The sequence below is a fragment of the Galleria mellonella genome, unplaced genomic scaffold (assembly GCF_026898425.1).
Source record: "Galleria mellonella isolate WM207_F2 unplaced genomic scaffold, CSIRO_AGI_GalMel_v1 utg1260, whole genome shotgun sequence".
NCBI lineage: Eukaryota > Metazoa > Arthropoda > Insecta > Lepidoptera > Pyralidae > Galleria > Galleria mellonella.
Window position 1 is genome coordinate 1514349 of NW_026441985.1, and position 19416 is coordinate 1533764.

The following is a 19416-nucleotide window of genomic DNA, read 5'->3' on the forward strand; positions in this document are numbered from 1 at the left end:
TTCAAAATATAATCTATTCATGTTAATTTCATTCAAATACGTGCAGCTATTACAAATGTCTGTATAATATATTATCTAAATATCCACAAATGTCAAAATTTTCATACAATTCAAGCAGATTTCTAATTATTTCTAAAAAATATTAAATACATTATATTATATCTCAATAAATAAACAATATTTAAATAGATACTACTGGCATTTTCATTACCCGTTCTATTTAGTATTCGACTAGGTAAATTCCTTTTCAAACAAACCTCGTTGGCACAAAATTGCCTATAAAATAGGCCTACAAACCGGTCCTAATTTGAACTAACATCGGGGAGTCGAAAGCAGATACCTACACGTAACGAAGCATTGCGCATTTATGCAGCACTTAGATAAATCCCTGCGCTTAAACGACATACGTATCTCGCTATTCTTGCCATATCTCGCCGCGGCTTATTAGCTAGATTCGTATGGATGCAGTGTTAATCGATTAATGAGTTTGTCGAACTTAATTTTGACCTACTCGGTGACGATGTTACCATTGCATATTCTAAATACTTTTATTATGCCAACAATGCGCATTTATCCAGCATTTGGATAAATCTCCGTGCTTAAATGACATACGTATCTCACTACTCTTCCTTGGATATAGTGTTGATTGAGTAATGAGTTTGTCGAATTTAATGTAATTGTCGAAATTAATGTAACTTCTAGTACTAAATATTTAATGGTGACATTTATATCATTGTGAATTTTAAGCAATTCGCAATATTGCCGTGCTGGTTGGTGTCTTAGTATGGACTGTTTTAACGAGTTTTCCTACTTCTATTCTTTACTATTTCTTCCTCGCTTACAACGACCTAGTGTAAAAATAATATTGTATTGTATTCTTATTTATTTATCCCACGGATAATTTGTATTAACATTATGAAGTCAAAAGCTACAAGTAACGATATACTGCGCATTTATGCAGCACTTACTTGTAGGATAAATCCACGCGGTGTATACGAGTATCGCTATTCTTGTTGTATCTCGCAGTCGCAGCATGTTAGCTAGATTCGTATGGATGCAATTCTAATCGATTATTTAATTTGTCAGTATTTAATTTTATATTCGATTTTAAGTAGTGATGACGTAACCACTGCAAATTATGTGCATGAGTACCTTCTTTATATGAGAGAAGGATATTATGTTTTTTTTTATACATATAAGAATGGCAAACAAGCTGACGGCCCACCTAATGGAAAGTGATAACCGTCGCCTATAGACATGAGCAGTACCATGGACATAATAGAGTATACTGTTTCACCCATGATACCTCCCATACGTTGCCATTCCTGAGGACTCAGATGTTATTCCTCTGTACCCTGTAAATTCAAGCCATATCCCACCATTCAAACCATAACACAGCCATGCAAACACAACTGCTTTATGGTTGAAACACGAATAGGACAGAGGTACCCAAGCAAATGACTTTAGCGCAAAATCTCCCTTTGGTGTCGTACCGTCCTATTGACTATATAGCTTAATATAGACTTTTATTACGCAAACAATGCGCATTTATTCCGCATTTAGATAAATCTCGACACTTAAACAACATAAGCATCTCGCTATTGTTATAACTCGTTACGACTGCGATCTGACAGAGCTTGTTGATTGAATTCATAAGGAAGTAGTGTTAATCAAGCAATGAGTTATTTAAACTTGATATAACATCGCCACAGATCAATACTTTAGTGCTATTACTTATACTGTACTACATCAGATGTTACTATTTCAAGTTCTAAGCCTGAATCTCTTCTTACTTAAGAGAAGGTTTCATAATTGGTAGTACCAGTAATAATTACATCAGCTGCTGGCCAGGCGACTTAATGTACTTCTATTAAGAGTTTAATAAAAAATATAGGATCGATCGAATAATAAGTTTGTTTATCTCAAAGTAGTACAAAATTTTTATTTGTAACAATTCTATATTTGAATCTCCCCATACAAGATAATATTATACTGGCTTCATATAGGCCTTTATTACGAACTCTAAACGAAAATAATGAATGAAAATACAGTATTCAAGTAAAATGTTTACGAGCCACTTATTTATTATACAAGTCCACTGCATAGATCTAATTAGCATCAAACGACACGTTAAATTAGGTGCGTAGGCGCACTCAGGTTTCCTTGCAACAAATTTATGGTCGAATATATCTCTACTCGTAAACTCGATTAACGGTTCATGTTTATTAATTTATTGTTCAAATTGAATATGATTGTCATAAATAGTATTTAAAATGCTTATTATTAACTTTAAATATGTAAAACAGAGATAGGTAATATTTAAAATATGAAAGACGAAGTTTGCTTTCAACTTGACAGAATCGAATAGGAATCCAATCAAAATCATATCAAATAGACTTTAAATGGACGTTTTTAATTTGTAATCGCGATTACACGATTATGAACAGACTGTATTTTTTTTAAATTTGTTCTCCTATTGGCTTCTTTCAAATTATTTATTCGTCGCAATTAGACTTATATTTTTTTAGTTTCTAAAGCTTAAATAGTTCATCTTAGTTACTGAACACTTGTTTTATCTACGATTACGTTCGTGTAACGAGAATAAATAGTAGCCTTTGTTTTTCTTCATTTAAAACAGTATATACGAGCACATATAAAAATTCGTAAAGATTGGTGAAGCCATTTGAGGTAACAAACACACGAAGAAATTCACTTTTATATCAGTAAGAATTGTATCCTTAATCTTTACTAATATAAAAATAATAATAACAATAACTAAGTTAAATAATATAAACTATCATTTAAAAAAAAATGAATAGTTTGATAAAAATCTCTGATATAATTGTACATTTTAAATTGTATTTTAAATTATAGATACTCTTCATTGTATGTTAATAGTCATGATTCTCAGTTTACAGCAATGCTTTGCATTGCTGTGATAAAGTGTGATAAAGTATAGGTTTAATAATATCATTTTTTTATTATTTTATTTATTATCAATTTTTTTATATTTATTACCTTTTTTTTTTCACGAGATGTGCAAGCTATAGCTTACAAATGGATTACACAAACAATGGATAAACTTACTTTTATTATACCTCCTATGGTTTACTTTTAGTAAATCTAAATAAATGTGTAAATGTTTGGATAACTGGCTGGCTGGAAGTTCCTTATATAAACACAACCAAATTTCAGCTTTGTAAAAGTATTGTATTAAGTTTTGGCGGATACGAACACCATGCCCCAAATTAACACATATGGAATGCTTTTGTCACGAGAATATTTTCCCGTGGGAGAATTTACATAAAAATTCCACAAAGCATACAGCAAAGGTAATAAATATATAATAATAAATAGAAAGATAAATTAATATTTTTATATTAGCTCTAATAGGCAAATATATAATAATAAATTAGGTCGCATTATCACAATTTTTATAGGGATCTCTAATTATTTTTTTCTAATTAATTAATATTTGCCTATGTTACTTGCTGAGAATATATCGCTTCTATAGGTAAAAGAATTTTTAAATCACTCTTTTCTCTTTATAATATTATAGTATAGAAGTATAGATATATTTTCAAATTATAGTATCATATTGAAATCGATTTAGTTAGCTATCAGTACTAGTAGGGTTTGTTACGCACTGCCAATTTTTCCTTCGCAATCTTTATTTTTGATAAAATTTCTATGGGCCTAATCTCGTATATCCTTTCAGATAATAAAAAATCCAAATCGATTTAGAACTAATGGTGTTATGAAGTAACAAATATAAAAAAATACAGCAAAATTGAGAGCCTTCTTCTTTTTAAGGTTTGAAAATTAATAAGACGTAATTATCTTAAAACTACAGAAATTTAAGTATTTAATTTAACACCCACATCAATTAAAAAAATCATAATGTTCTAGTGAATTCGCTCTTAAATTTAAACTTTGTATTAATAACACCAAAATATAACAATTGCATTCTTACTAATACTACAAACGTGAAAGTTAGCAAAGATGTTTTGATGTTTGTTATTCCATATATCTTAAATGACTAAAATGGATTTAAATAAAATTTGGTATACGGGTATTCTAATTTAACATGTAGGATTTTTCACACAGATTCATGCAGGTAAAGTCGCGGAAAATAGTTAGTGATTACATATATTTGATTCTGTAATAAACTTCTATGACAATATGTTTTGGTTCCAATTAGACATATATAAAAAAGTCATTGGCATAACTCGTTTGTCTTCACAGAGCGTTCGGGCGTGAGCTCCGGACGTATCCATCAACCGGTTAATTTGAATTTATTCTACTACATCGGGACTAAATACCGACATAATGTCACTAAATGTTATTTTTACAATAAGTACAACACTCAATTAAATTGGCATTAGAATTTATTTTTAGAGTATGACTAAATGTTTGCGACAGTGTTTAGAGAAAATGTTACTATTATGGTTTAATTGTTTGAATGGTAACCCGATCTAAATTATTGGTATACGCTGGCGAAATACTATTAAGTGATGATAGGTGAAAATGAAATCAGGTCAGTTTTAAAATAAGTATAAGTTAATTAAAATAAAAGTATACTATGAGTTATCTAGAATATGGTCTATCATTTTACATACCTACCATAATCAAACGAGTTGTATGCTTGTTTGCCACCAAACAAGCATACAACCCGTTTGATGGTAAACGTCACTGTAACCTACGAACGCCTGTTATGACGCCGGTTACAGAAACTTTAATATACCCTTTTTGAAAAACCCTATAGTATCTAAGAAAAATCTCGGTTTCTGAGCGTTTTATATAACATACATCTTACATATAAATTTTTATAAATTTCGTCATCTATAATATTAGGTACATTTAATATATCTGATGAATAATTTACAAATAATGACATCAATTATTATTAAACGCAAAAAAAAAAAATCTAATTGAAATAACTTTCAATGACAAAAGCATTGAAGTCAAATTCCTTGGAATTCTTTAAAAGTTACCGTCTCAAGGATGGAGACGAAGTTAAATGTTTCGAATAACGCAATGAAATTGACCGTTTTCATTGGCATGTAGATAGATAGATAGATACTCTTTATTGTTTCCTCCAAAAGATTATAAAATGAAACTTATTATAAATATAAATAATTACAAGAAATAATCACAATGAGAAAACAATAGGCGACCTTATCGCTAAAAGCAATCTCTTCCAGCAACCTTTGGATGAAGAGGAGTAATTAGTTTTAAGCTAACATTAACAGTTAAATAAAATTAATTAATAAAATTCCAACACGTATTCATATAAAATTATTGTCAATTGACAATAAACTATTTGGGTCTGTAACTTTGTTATCAATTTTGAAACATTTTGATTGACTAGACTAAAAAGCATATGTCATTCTATAGAGAAATACCTGTACATATTTTATATAGGTATAGATCTATACTGAATATTACATATAGATATCTGCACCCAATTCCAGACGATTGGTTGAGCGATTAAAATTTAGAGCCTCCCATACTAATTTGACAAATGGACGCGCCGTGTTAATATGGGTTATTGAAAATTATGTATCGTTACTTTCTGTTACACTGCTACAATACTAACGTTTTCGGTTATATCCTGTATAAATAAATAAAAAAAAAAATCACCTAATTTGTTTATATTTACGCATAATAGATATGCTGAACTTCTTTCGTAGATATCTTCTTCACTGGGTACAGAGGAATAACACCTGAATCCTCAGGAATGGCAACGAATGGGGGATATCATGGGCGAAACAGTATACTCTGTTATATCCATGGTACTGCTCATGTCTATAGGCGACGGTTACCACTTTCCATCAGGTGGACCGTCAGCTTGTTTGCCATTCTAAATTGTATTAAAAAAAATATAATTAATATTGAGAAATTATTAAAAACAATGCTGATTAACTTATTGTCTTCTTTTAATATATAAATTACTATAGATAATTATTTACACTTAAACATAAATTATTACAAATATATATAAATTATATATAATCTATTTGCTATTCGTCGCTCAACAAATTAACTTGCCATTTCTCTTTTTGAATTTTATCATCGAATTTGATAAAAAGTAATAAATATTATTACTTAATAATATATAACTGATTAACACAAATTACTTTTTAATATATTTATTTCTAATTTTAGGGATTTCTGAAGACTATTTACGAAATTGTATGCAAAATACAGGTTATTCTTACTAATATTACGATTGTAAAAGTGAGATTGTTTATTTATTACCTCTTGATACCTTAACGGCTAAACCGCTATTGTGAAATGTTGTAAACAATAACTATATGGGATGGTGAAGGACTTGGAATACATTTTATCCTGATCTATGGACATATCCAGGTACACTCCGACGAAGTCGTGGGTAAAAACTAGTGCAGGATTTCCAAAAATATTTTAAACTGCGTAACCCTGCATTTGAGAATCGTAGATAATATAATACAAGACTTTAATATCAGTACCGCTTACCATCAGGTGGGTCGTATGCTTGTTTGCCACCTTAAAAATATAAAAAATACAAATAAAATGTTCGTAACAAATAGTAATAATGAAAAATCTCACAACAATCTCCAAGCACTTTACCGGTTATCGACACTCTGAACAATGCAATACACAAAGCTAAATTGCACTACAACAAAAAGAAAAGAACTCATTGCAATACGTTTAGCAGTTTAACGACAATTCGAGATATGCAATTCGCGAGGAGTCTACTCTCATCTATGTGTCCAAATAGGTATACGTACTAGTGATGTGTCGGATATTTATATCCGTATTCGTATCCATGGATAACCAAAAGAGAAAAATCTGTTTTTGTATTCGTATATTTATAATTTTGATGAACCTTAAACGGATCTTTTACATTATTATGCATATATGTATGTATAATTTTATTTTGTATATAGAAATATATATGACAATAAAGATAGCAATGAAATATTATTAAATTCATTTAAATTAATTTAATTTTATTAAAATTTGATATTTAGCTTAATTATATTTTAAAGTAAAAGAGGCTTGTTTGAATCGAATCAGTTCATCCATTGTTTCTGTCTACCCTAATAGAAGACAGACATGACAAGTATGTATGTATGTATGTACATTGCAAAAATTGAATATAAATATTTTATATTAGTATTGCTGATATATTATCTGAAAAGTACTAATAAAATATCTTTTTATTTAATAAACACAAAACATTAATCATTGTGTTACACTTATTAAAATCGGCACACCAATACCCACTAAGTAAAAAGGTATAAGATCTGTATCCATATTCGCAGGTCTAAACACTAATGATCCGTATTCGTATTCATATCCGCGAATACACATTTTTAACGATTCGGCACATCACTAACACGTACACACAGAGGCGGCCTCTGTCGCCAATCGAATGTCTGATTTCAATTTAGATTAGCCGTTAAACATGCAGCGTAAAGCTTATCTAACGAGTACACCTGTTAAAGTCCAAATAATTTATGAATACGCCCCGTGCCATTCTTGTTAACTTTAACATTACGAATCTGACCGTGAAATACTTATTGTGAAGGAGTAAGGTCCTTTTTCTTATATATCTCAAGCGATAGTCTAACTGCACATTTTGTGGTTATGTTATTGGCGATTTTATATTTATTTATGCATCCCTCTTCACGCAAATTGTTTAGCTTTAAGCGGTTAGTTTCAGATTGCGGTCTGCTTTAATATTCATTAAGGTTTGTGATTTTATGTTTATTTACATTTTACATATAGAGTAAATGGACATTGTGTGTTAAATATATTAGAGACTAGGAATAAAATGCGGTTTAAACTATGTAAATTAGGATAAACAGTCTCCAGTTTTAATGAAAGACACGGTTGATATATTGTATCGAATTATATTTAAAAATATTTCATCTAGAAATCATCGTGGTTGGTGATGACGATGATTATATTAGCCGTTAACTGTCCACTGCTTAACGTAGGTCTCTCCCATAAGGAAGATTTTGCAGTAGTTGCCAGACTTGGCATGCGGACTGACAACCGCAGTTAAACTTTGTTAGAGGAACACTGTTGCCAATTTCTCGACCATTAAGTTCTCTTAGTCGTCTCTTACGAGAACCACGGAAAAGGAAGAGGTGACCTACTCTATGCCGGGACCACACGGCAACATTGCGGTTAGTTCTAGATAAATTTATCATATTGGCTAGTGAACTACATTTTTCACTTGTTATCCTTTCCCTGAAAACTAGTAATGTCAAGGTTTAATTGGTCAAAGTGATAAAAGGCCAAAATGGTCTGAACCTTGCTTTTATCCATTTATTCACAATATTTATAAGATAAGAATTATAATCGTTTGAAATAACGTTGCAGTAAATTCCATGGAATCTCGAGAAACTGCCACAGTTATGTGGAATTTTCACTAGGACTATTTGTGTGGTATTATTTATATTTATGATATTGTTCAGGAGCACCCACGTTCATACTAATAATAAACATAGGTACGGAACGGTATAACTTGAGACTTTATAAGTAATAAAATCTCTTATCCTTATTAATATTATAAAAAAGAAGGTGAGTTTGTTTGTTTACAATTAAATTATACAATTAAATACATAGAATACTTGTTATCCTGACTAATAAATATGCGTATCCCGCGGACAAGGCTGTATTCATAACTAGTCCTAATAAGTAATAATTTATAAAGACGTTTGTATGTTTGTTACTCAATCATATTTAAACAAATCTGATTATAAAATCGAGTACCTACCTACTATCGAATGTATTGTGAAATAATTGCGCGTTTATTATTCAATTCAAATGACAGTCCTAAAAACTGACAAGTTATAAATTGTCAGTGAAATACCTCTCAAGTTTCAATGTTGCGATAACCATCGCTCTGTGTACATAGTGTATATGAAATGGTTATTTATTATCTGTGCCAAATTCTTCAGGTCAATGAACCCAAAATGACCGAGTCAGTCTTTGAAATGGCAAAAACATCATAAATAGATACTCATAATGTGTATGATATATATAGTAATAAATATCTAATAAATGACGGGTTTATATTATATTTTAATAATAATTTAACAGAAATATGTATTTGAAATCACTTTATATATTCACATTTGTTTTTTTTAGTTTATTTCAATTTTAGTTATTTTTCCTCAAATGATTGAATAAATATGTTTACTATAGTAAAATTTACCAGAATAAAAAGATTCATAATATATGCATATATATCTCATAACACATAGACAATAAATAATATTAAATGTATAAATGAATAATTATTCTATCATTTGAGAAAAAAAAATAATTAAAATTAGAAAGGCAACAAATTTGTACAAAAAAAATCTAATTAATCTAACCAACTGCCTGTCTTTATGTCGGACTATGCACTTGACTTTGTTCTCTATTAGCAAAATCAAATAAACATTACACATACGACTTTGTGTATAAGTCCAAACGAAATGTACTCAACTGCGCTGTTGCTAAATAAACAAACAAAGCGGCACTCACCTCTGATAATTGTGTTGTTGGTTGTGCATAAGTGGTTGCGTCGGTTGCGCCAGCAACAGCTGTTTCTGTTGTTGTTGCCGCTGCAACATCTGTTTCCCGAATACTCCGTAGCCGAAACCGTAAATCTCGTCCTCCTCTTTGTCTGTCAGGCAACTTGATGGCTGTATAAGATTTAGGCTTTGTTTAGGATTTTAATCTACGGGCAAACATATTTTCAGAAAAGAGAGACAGAGTGAAATAAAAATTAATTAAACTAGCATTAAAAAAATTATGAAATTATTTGTTTCTTGTTTCCGTTTATCTTAACAGATCAAATATATATAAGGTATATATAAATATACTTTTAATATCAACATATTTAATGGTATGGTATAACAATAACTTGTTAGTTACAATATTTTTTAAAATATCTTAGCGCAATATATGTTCTTAAGGAAACAAAAGAGTACAGTGTTTGGACAGTTATAAATTGCGTTAGAAGAACGTAATTCAATCTAACTTCTAAAGTCTGCTAAATTATCCCTTAAATCTGCTATTAAATTAATTCGTACAGTTAACAGCAATTTTCAAAGCTTATCAAATCCTTACAAGTTCTGAACGCATCGTGCTATTTTTATATAAACAGAAAATAATACGATTCCCTGACTGGCTGTTCTAAATTGCGTTAGAAGAACGTAATTCCACCTATCTAACTTATAAAGCCTCCTAAAGTATCCCTTAAATCTGTTGCTCAGAATATGTGACTGTTGTTACGAGCGCAATACATTACCAGTCCAACATATTAGAAACTTTAATGGCTGGTTGAGTCTGGATTACATTACATTTAGTCAGATTCGTAATATGTTTGCTATAAATTTAATGGAGTACATAATCTTATTTCTGATTTGTGATACATTAAATTATATTTGAGGTATGATTGTAAATTGTTACTGAATAATGTTAAGATATATTGTATAACAAGACCAAAACCAAAGTATATCATTTATATTTGCATGCTATTTACATTTTTATTTATTTCACTTACTTCACTACCTATGAATCATCAAAATCGGTCGAAAGTTGTATAGTTATAGCCTAACATGTAGACAAAAATAGGATATAATTGAGAAATTCATATTTTTCTTAGAATCTTTTATTGATTTGTGTATATTAAAACATATATTAAAATATTAAAATCTTACCGAATATTTTCCAGGCACATAAATTGGTTGTGAATGTGATGTTGTTAAGTTATTCAACGCGAGAGAGCCAGGACTGGCTGAAGGTGGTGTTTGTGGTGTCCCAGGGCCTCCAAGCACTCTCATCCTTGGTGACATCTCTTCCCATTCATGTCTCCTCAACTCCTCGAGATGGTCCAACACATCACCGTAGTGAGTCGAGAATAAATCCGCATATCTAGACGCAAGGCCCTCGAGGTAACCTCGATCACCATCCTGTGAAAGAAAAACCTAATTATTTTTCTTACCAATAATTTAACTAATAATTAATTAAAGACATCGGAAATTTTGTGTATTGATTTAAATCAATTAATTTATCGATAATAAATCAAATTAATTCCAATGACGGTTGCAGGCTAGTCACATATCACGTTGGATTATTCTCGACAAAATATTGGGCATATTGAATGTTACGTTCTCCACAATGGCAATAGTAAACAATTGTCTCTACGACCTCATTAGTAATTATAGCAGTGTGCCTAATACATTTTATTTTATTTAACGAATTTAATTAATCACCATATTTTATGCATTAAAGAATTTAACGCACTACCTATAAAACATTTGAAAGAATTAAATGTTAAGGACAATATATATCAGGGTTAATTGCTCGAGTAATTGCCACTGACTATATAATTAACAAATTAAAAATAAAAACATAATTATTTAATATGAAAGAATCTATTTACTTAAACAGGTCCCTTTTTCCACACAATTTCCACCGAACTTAAAAAGGGAAAGATAAAACTAAGGAAGGCACTTAAGATCAACGGACTTGAATTTATAGTCGGGAGTTCTTGAGAAAGATACTAATTGACATAGCTAGAATTCTACGCAAATTCACTGATTTATATAAAAAAAAAAATTAATTGAGTTCTAGATTTTTATTTACAAATATACATATATGTATAATTAGATACACAGAAAGGAATATGTAGCCTATTTTGCAAGTTTCCTACAACTAAAGAATGATATGATTTTAATTAAATATATAATCTTAATCTTTTGATTTTACCAATTATACTTTAAATTATATTTTTGAGACTGGAGAACAAACTCTCGTTACGACAACTACGTTTATTTATGTTTATGTACAACGTTTATTTTAAAACAGAGAAAGTGTAAATATATTATAAAAGACCAGTGGCTAGCATCATTTGTATAACTTTTTACAAATTACATTATGATACAATTCCTTTTCATTCCCAGGAGCCGACTAGGATAAATTAGCATAATACACTAAGATTGAATACAAGAAATGTAAAACTTTGTATAGTTATCCACCCTATACCAAACACTGGAGATATTACTACTTTTGTGTCGGCATCGTTCTGTACTGTCAAGAATTGCTAGGCTTCTTTTATTATACATGAGAGACTGTACCGTAGATAGAATGAACTATGGACTACCCTATGCTCAACAGTGAAATTATAGTCTGTTATGGTAATACTAATTGACAAATACACAATAACATAAGGTATTTTTATAAAATCAAAACAAAATCGGAACTTCATCAATGGCGAGTCGCACTTAGAATTCAGCCAGCGGTCGCGCGCCGAGTCAAAGATGGCCGGGGGTTTATTTCCATTTTTAAATGAGAGCGGCTGAGAGCTTTGTCGGCTCTGAGTTTGTGCTCTGCGTTTTAAGTGGATTAAATCGCTCCACGCTCGTAAAACCGACAAGTGCTTCAGCTAAGAATTAAAGTAACAGTTCGACTTTTGCATGAGAAAGTGCTCGCGGGACCTTGCTTCGCACTTACTCTCGCAATTTGATGCGATTTCAGTTTATTTATTTTCTGGTGGAAATCCCGTTCGATCGAGGTTTTAGCGGAATGCCGTTCCCTTGTGAATGGCAAATGAAATAAATTCATTTAGACTGTCTGTATAGTTAATACTTTTAGCTTATTTTTTTACGCAACTCGAAATGAAAACATGCTGAAGGCCCACCTGTTGGAAATTAGTAACAATTGCCTATGACTATAATATGATGCCCATATTCTTAATATGTTATTATTTCTGAGAATTAAGTCTTTACGTCTCTGTAATCTATCACTTTGATATTCCACTCTTCACGGTAAACATGAGTGCGAAAAATATATGTAGGTACTCAAGAGAAAATTTTGTGCAGACATCCTCAATAAAACCCAGTATCTTTAATACCTGTGTTATTTGAAAGTCTTCTATGAGCTAACTTTAATGTTATAAATGATTATTTTTAATCATTGTGCATGGATTCTACTACCATAGCTCTCCAATTAAACAGATATAAAACTCCATAAAAAATTCGAAACATAAACATAACTTTCTCCATTGTATTGAGAGCAACCTAAAGATATTCCAGTATAGACAAAGTAAGTCAAAGAAGCGCCATAAAAGACAACAATAAATAGCTCATGATGCTTTGGCACAAGGCATCGTAACTGCTCTTGAATTTAAATGGTATATTTAGACCACGTCCAGTCGTTTAGAGCATAGAAACGGGTTCATTGAATGGTTTGCCAACGACAGCTGGAATGTTTACGAAAAACAACCTACGAAAAGTTAAGCAATAGAAACAAAACACGAAATCGGGAGAATTTTATTGTGTGCATAGTAATAGAAGCCGCTTCTTTCATAACGCTTGAAATCAACATTTTTAAGTGTTTGCTTGACTGCCATCGTTAGAAACACCAACCCATGAAATTTATCATGAACGTCGCAATATAATGTAATATCCATGGTTGTGCTAACATCTATAGGTAATGGCTATGGCTTTACATCAAATAGATCACCAACTTGTTTGCCTAGTTTAGAAAATGTACAAAAAACGTTTATTCCTAGTCTTTAGTTGAACAGTTATTTTCGCGTTACTAAACTGGACAGTTGATGGGTCAAAAATGTTACCAAACGATTTTCACTGTAGTTGACATGCTGAGATTAAATTGATTGGATTTGTATCGACGAGTCGTGATGAAAACGATTAATGATGAGAGGTGACAGATTATATTCAGCATTTGTTCAAGATGCCCGAAAACCAATATTTCTGATGATGATTGCTATAGCAAATGAAGTTAAAACTTTGATTCTTCATCAGTTAAACATAATATTATTAAAACTGTCAATTGTTATTAAAAGTCATCGATGAATATGATAAAGTTTGAATACTTGTACTTTCTGAACGATTTCTTAAATATTAATGAACATAAATGAAACGAAGTTTCGGGAAACGAACTGTTTACACAAATCTGACGAATTCAAATCAAACAACAGACTCGAAATTTCATAGCGGACAATAGAAAAGATAATTTTCCGGTGTCTTTCTAATTTGAAGCAGTAAAATAATCGATTCCGGCTATCCAAACGCCAGGTCCCCGAAATGTCTGCGCCATCGAACTTAACTTTAAAATGAGTATAAATTGCAAAACTTGGAAATTATTTGCGTCTCTCTTCCATGCCAATTTACTCCGTTTTTCCTGGGTTTCATTATAACAAGTTTAATTGAAGACCGCGTCCGGTGCATAAATTTAAACTTTTGACGTGCATTTTAATCTGCTTACAGTAGTTAGTTCACGAGGTAATGGCTAGTAAATGAGTTCTAGTCCACTTTAAAGTGTTCCTTCGTTAATAAAATATGGTTAATAATGTTAACGTATTACCAGCTTCTGCGGCTGTGGTAGCGTTCAAAGGCTTTGTATATGTCGGTTTACTTCAATGCTCATTTGTTGAAAGGCTGTTTTATTTTCTGTAGAAAAATTCAGGTATTTTCTGCTATATTCATAAAGACTAGTTGTAAAGTATGTCAGTGACAGTAAAGATTCTACATACTTTTTAAATGAAAATTTCATTAGATATGTAAAAATATTGTATACTAAAATACATAAATATGGAAAATTGTCCATAATCTAAATTAAGTTATAGTATTAGTAAACTATGTCTAGTGACAGTGACGTTGCATACAATAGTAAACACAATGAATGCAGGTATTTCGAATATGCAAATCTAATACTAATAAAAAATATAATAAACATTAATCACTTTGACACTTAAGATATTACATTAATTGTTTTTCATAAATTGTAACTCTCGTCTCTGGATCAAGAATCGAAACAAATCATTTTAATCTTCGTTCTGAGAAAATTAAGCTGAACAATTTTAGGCACTTAGATAAATGCTATAGAGGAGTGACTTAATCATTTCATAATTTATATTCCCTCAGTAGCTTTCAGTTGTAAACTGAGGCTTTATTCGCGACAATTTAAATGTTAAGCAGAATTAAGAGGCGAATTTATTCTATACAATTTAACAGTACTTAGTACTTGTCATTGAAATGCATAAAAAAATTAACAAACAATGTTTGTCATTTATTTACACTAGCTTTTATCCACAACTTCGTCCATGGGATATTACACATTAAAAAGTAGCATTATATTCTATATTATATCCCTTCATTATATCCTATATTTCATATACCTACATAGTATGTGTATACCAAATTTTATAGTGATTGGTTAAGCCGTTGAGGCGATAAGAAATAACAAAGAAACAAACTGAATTTTAAATGAATAATAAAAAATGTATAATATTAATAAGGATTATTATTTAAAATATGAACAACTTACCTTAAACAAAAGTAGTGAAATGTGAATTTGCAATAATTGATATTGTAATACACTCAGAAATTTTAACAATTCTATAGCCTTCATACTTAAATAACAAAATGATCGCGATGACTATTTGGTTATTGTCAGTAACCGAAAATTACTGAAGAATAATCGAAATGTTATTTAAGTATATTTCCATTGAACCATCATTAACCCATGGGAACTCACTACAAAAAGAAGACATGTATCTTGTAAATTAATTCAACTATAAATAATGAAAAAGGCTGCATAGTAATGATATTAATCTAGACTTTAGAAAATGAGCAACCCACGCTAAATTGCTAGTCAGTCAGTGCTATTTAGCATCTTATACGTAACTGAGTAACAAGCTCCAAACATCTTCAAAAACATTTATATTTATAATACGTATTAAATAAAGTATTTTTGAGAATATATTTCTGGTTGAGTATGTATATTACGTCAACAAGAACATGAATATAATAGACCAATTGAAATATTCCAAAAAGTTTAATTTATTTTAGTAATTATAAATAAATGAGTTCACAGGAATAAATAACATTTGCTTATTATTTCATATGTATTTATTTATTCATCATTTACCATATAAAAAAAAATTGTATAAAAGAGACATTTAATGCTAAATAGAATTCTCTCTGTCAACCTTTGCCAAGCACAGAAATATAATTATGCGGTGAAAAATATTGAAAATTGTAGGTTTTTTCACATACTGTAGTTATATGTAAATTCATTACTGAATTAATAATGTAAATCGATTTATAACGAATTTGTAACTGCAAATTTAATTAGGATAAAAAACTATATGATGTTACTGTTTAAAACAGCAGATTTACTTGATAATGTCTTAAACGGCGACGCTGGTCAGATATTATAATATCATTTTGTGGAAAAGTACAAGTATTTTTTAAAAAAATATATATATATATATATTTATATATATATATATATATATATATATATATATATATATATATATATATATATATATATATATATATATATATAAACAAAGTTTCATCAACAACAATCACTACTATTAAAAGTAGATTTACTATCTCTGGCTACTAAAGATGAGAGACAGTGACAGTGTACCTGTATGAAGGAGATGCATGCTTGATATTGTTCCATTGCTTCTATTGTACCCATATAGTTCAATGAACTAGAGGTCATGGGAGTATAATTTGATTTACACTTTACATTGACGATTTCAAATGATAGTTCTTTAATGTTTTAGATTTATCAAATTTTAAAGTCAATTCTACATTATGATTGGTCGTTGTACATGTTTATGTAAAATCTATTTATAATATATTTTTATAATTGTCAATTTGTTTAAAAAACTATATTTAAAAATCCTTACTAATATTATATAAGTAAAAGTGAGTCAGTTTGTTTGTTTGTTGGTTACTTTTATAAAGTCTCAACGAATTAACCAATTATTATGAAATTTAATATACACATACAATACGGAATATAGAAGGATACTTACTATTTTTCATCCTATTTAGTAAATATATCCAGGTTACACGGATGAAGTCGCGGGTAAAACTAGTAATAAATAAATTTGATAAATTGAAAGAAGCAATTAAAATTGAGAATTTAAATCGCAATATATAGTTCTTTTATTATACTATGTAGTACAGGATAATATATTTTTTTCTATTTATATATGTAAACCGTGAAAAAGTTATAAAGTATTAACAAAAAAATTTAACCTCATTAAAAACTAAATAGAAGTCATACCTTCACGACCATGATTTTCTGAACAAAATTATTCACATGCTGGTATCAGAATAGCAAATACTATTAAGAGATCATGAATTCGAAATAGCAATGGCCGCATTGATATGTGAACACGAATGTGGGAGCACAATGGACTGCAGTTAGAATCTTGGAATACATTAAGTGGAAGTTAATATAGATTGTAGAGAAATCAGAGTACGTATTTCAAGATTGTAGAAACATACTTGCTACAGTCTCTCCCGACTTGCAACGTATAACTTTATTCAGTAACTGAAAGAATGAAAAATATTGAAGAGAATTGCGTAATTTATGCAATAATGCAGTAAGTACTTTATATTATTCCCAAATTCGTGTATAATATAGTACATATCATATATGTGTAAGTATATTTGTTATTATCGTTATATATGTAATTTTAGTATGTATGTATATCAATAATTAGTAGTACCGCAATCGAGTATTCTGACACTTCACTATAGTTGACTGGGAGAGAATGCTTTTAGTATTAAGTCGGCCATGTACACATATTTGTACTAATGAATAAATAAAAAATAATTAGGTATGTTAGCAAAAGTGACAACAAGTAACTTTGAAGTGATGATCATTTAGTTGATTTTTTTAGCTATAATACCTCTTCTATATTTTTTGAAACTATATATAGGTACTCATATACTTGTATAATATACATTCACAACTAAAAATTATGAGTCTAGACAAAAGGAAATTTTGCACCGGGGCTAATTATTTAATCTGCAATGTATTCAACTTTAATTTAAATTATATGATGAATTTTGGAGTTACATGGTAAAGATTCTCAAAGTATCAAAATCGAAGACGAATCACTTTTAATATTTAACAGTTAGAAGACAAACAATATAATAAAGTTTATTAATTATAATTCAAAAAGATACTCATAACAAAATCATGAACACAATAAATCGTGTAAATCCTCAGTAATCCGTTTTATCATTATAAATTTATCATTTGACGTTTCAATGGCTCATTTTTTTATTCGGAATTGAAAAGGGCATAAGCTTATTTGATCAAAATATCCTAGAAGAAAATGATTATTAAAAACATTAATAAAAAATAAAAAAAAATCATTGATAAATTGTATGATCTTAAGGAATCAATATAGAAAGCAATACAAATCAAACAAGAACAGTAGCTGAATCGAGCAAAACACCCACAGACGCTACATCGTCCTATAAAGAGATTGCAAATCCGAAATAACGCATCCCGCCGTGTACTGAACAAAACAAATGTTGCCACAATAAGACAAGGTTCCGCGTGCCACTGTGGAGGCGATGCGACGCCCTGAACACGATTTATGTACTTCAGTATTACTTGCCCCTCTTATTCTGTTTAAATCAGGCATCTTCCATTCATGAATACCTAGACTCGAACGTTCACTAGCAATGCTCTTTGGATAGTCCAGTTAGAATTGTTTGATTTTTTCTTATTTTGTTTTTATTTTACTAAGAATAGTAACAAATTAAGAATTTTAATTCAAACTGAGAACCGTTATTTGTTGATTTACAGTGTAATATAAGTAGCGTTTATACTATAGATACTGAAAAACTATAGATAGAAGTAGATATAAAATATCCAGACCGATTCAAACTGACATATTCTGAATACTAATGTTGGTATTATGTAAAGATCGAATCTGTAGCTATTGGATGATGAGACAGTGTGTTTAAATGCTACAACACCAAGAGCGTCACTATAGATATCGCGCAATATTAGTACATATACTATGGACTGTGCTCAGAGAAATTATTGTTTGTCATTGACAGGGAATTCACCCCCACAGAGATACCGTATATCGCAGTTTCAAAGATGTTTCCTCCCACGAATGCTTAGGTTATAAAATGATCCCCCTGTCGAGGATTTCTCAAGAGACTGGGATTCTTCAAAAAAAAAAAGAGGTAAGGGTAAAGAGCTTTCTTCAGGGTCAACAATTCGTGTGTAACGCCCTTAGTATTGTAGGTGTTCCTAGGCTATGGTAACCGCTTTATATCAGTTGGGCTTTATACTTTTTTATCACCTCAGTGGTATATAAAAAAAATGGAATGCGTAATTGCTTGTTTTTTTTTCTGACAAAGATTGTATGATATTCGTCGTGGACTTTAAATAAAAACGACTTTTTTGTTTTACTATCTATTAAAAAGTTGCATATAAAAAATAAGTACGCCTATTCCTTTTTTCTGAGGTACTACTACGAGTACTACTACAAAAAGTAATATATGTTTTTTTATTTTTTTATTTGCAATTGGTAAATTAAGAAAAAACATGTTTTCACCATTT

The 19416-nt window shown here is 30.0% G+C and overlaps 1 protein-coding gene across 7 annotated transcripts in view; it reads right to left on the reverse strand.

Annotated features, from left to right (window-relative positions):
* Window positions 1–19416, reverse strand: part of LOC113515593 (uncharacterized) — a 158389-nt gene that overhangs the window by 24839 nt on the left and 114134 nt on the right. For all 7 annotated transcript variants that reach the window (XM_052900173.1, XM_052900178.1, XM_052900189.1 and 4 more), the window contains exons 2-3: window positions 10710–10961; window positions 9529–9689 (exon numbers count right to left, since the gene is read on the reverse strand). In XM_052900173.1, the coding sequence (XP_052756133.1) occupies window positions 9529–9689; window positions 10710–10961 (413 nt within the window). The remainder of the gene's footprint in view (window positions 1–9528; window positions 9690–10709; window positions 10962–19416) is intronic.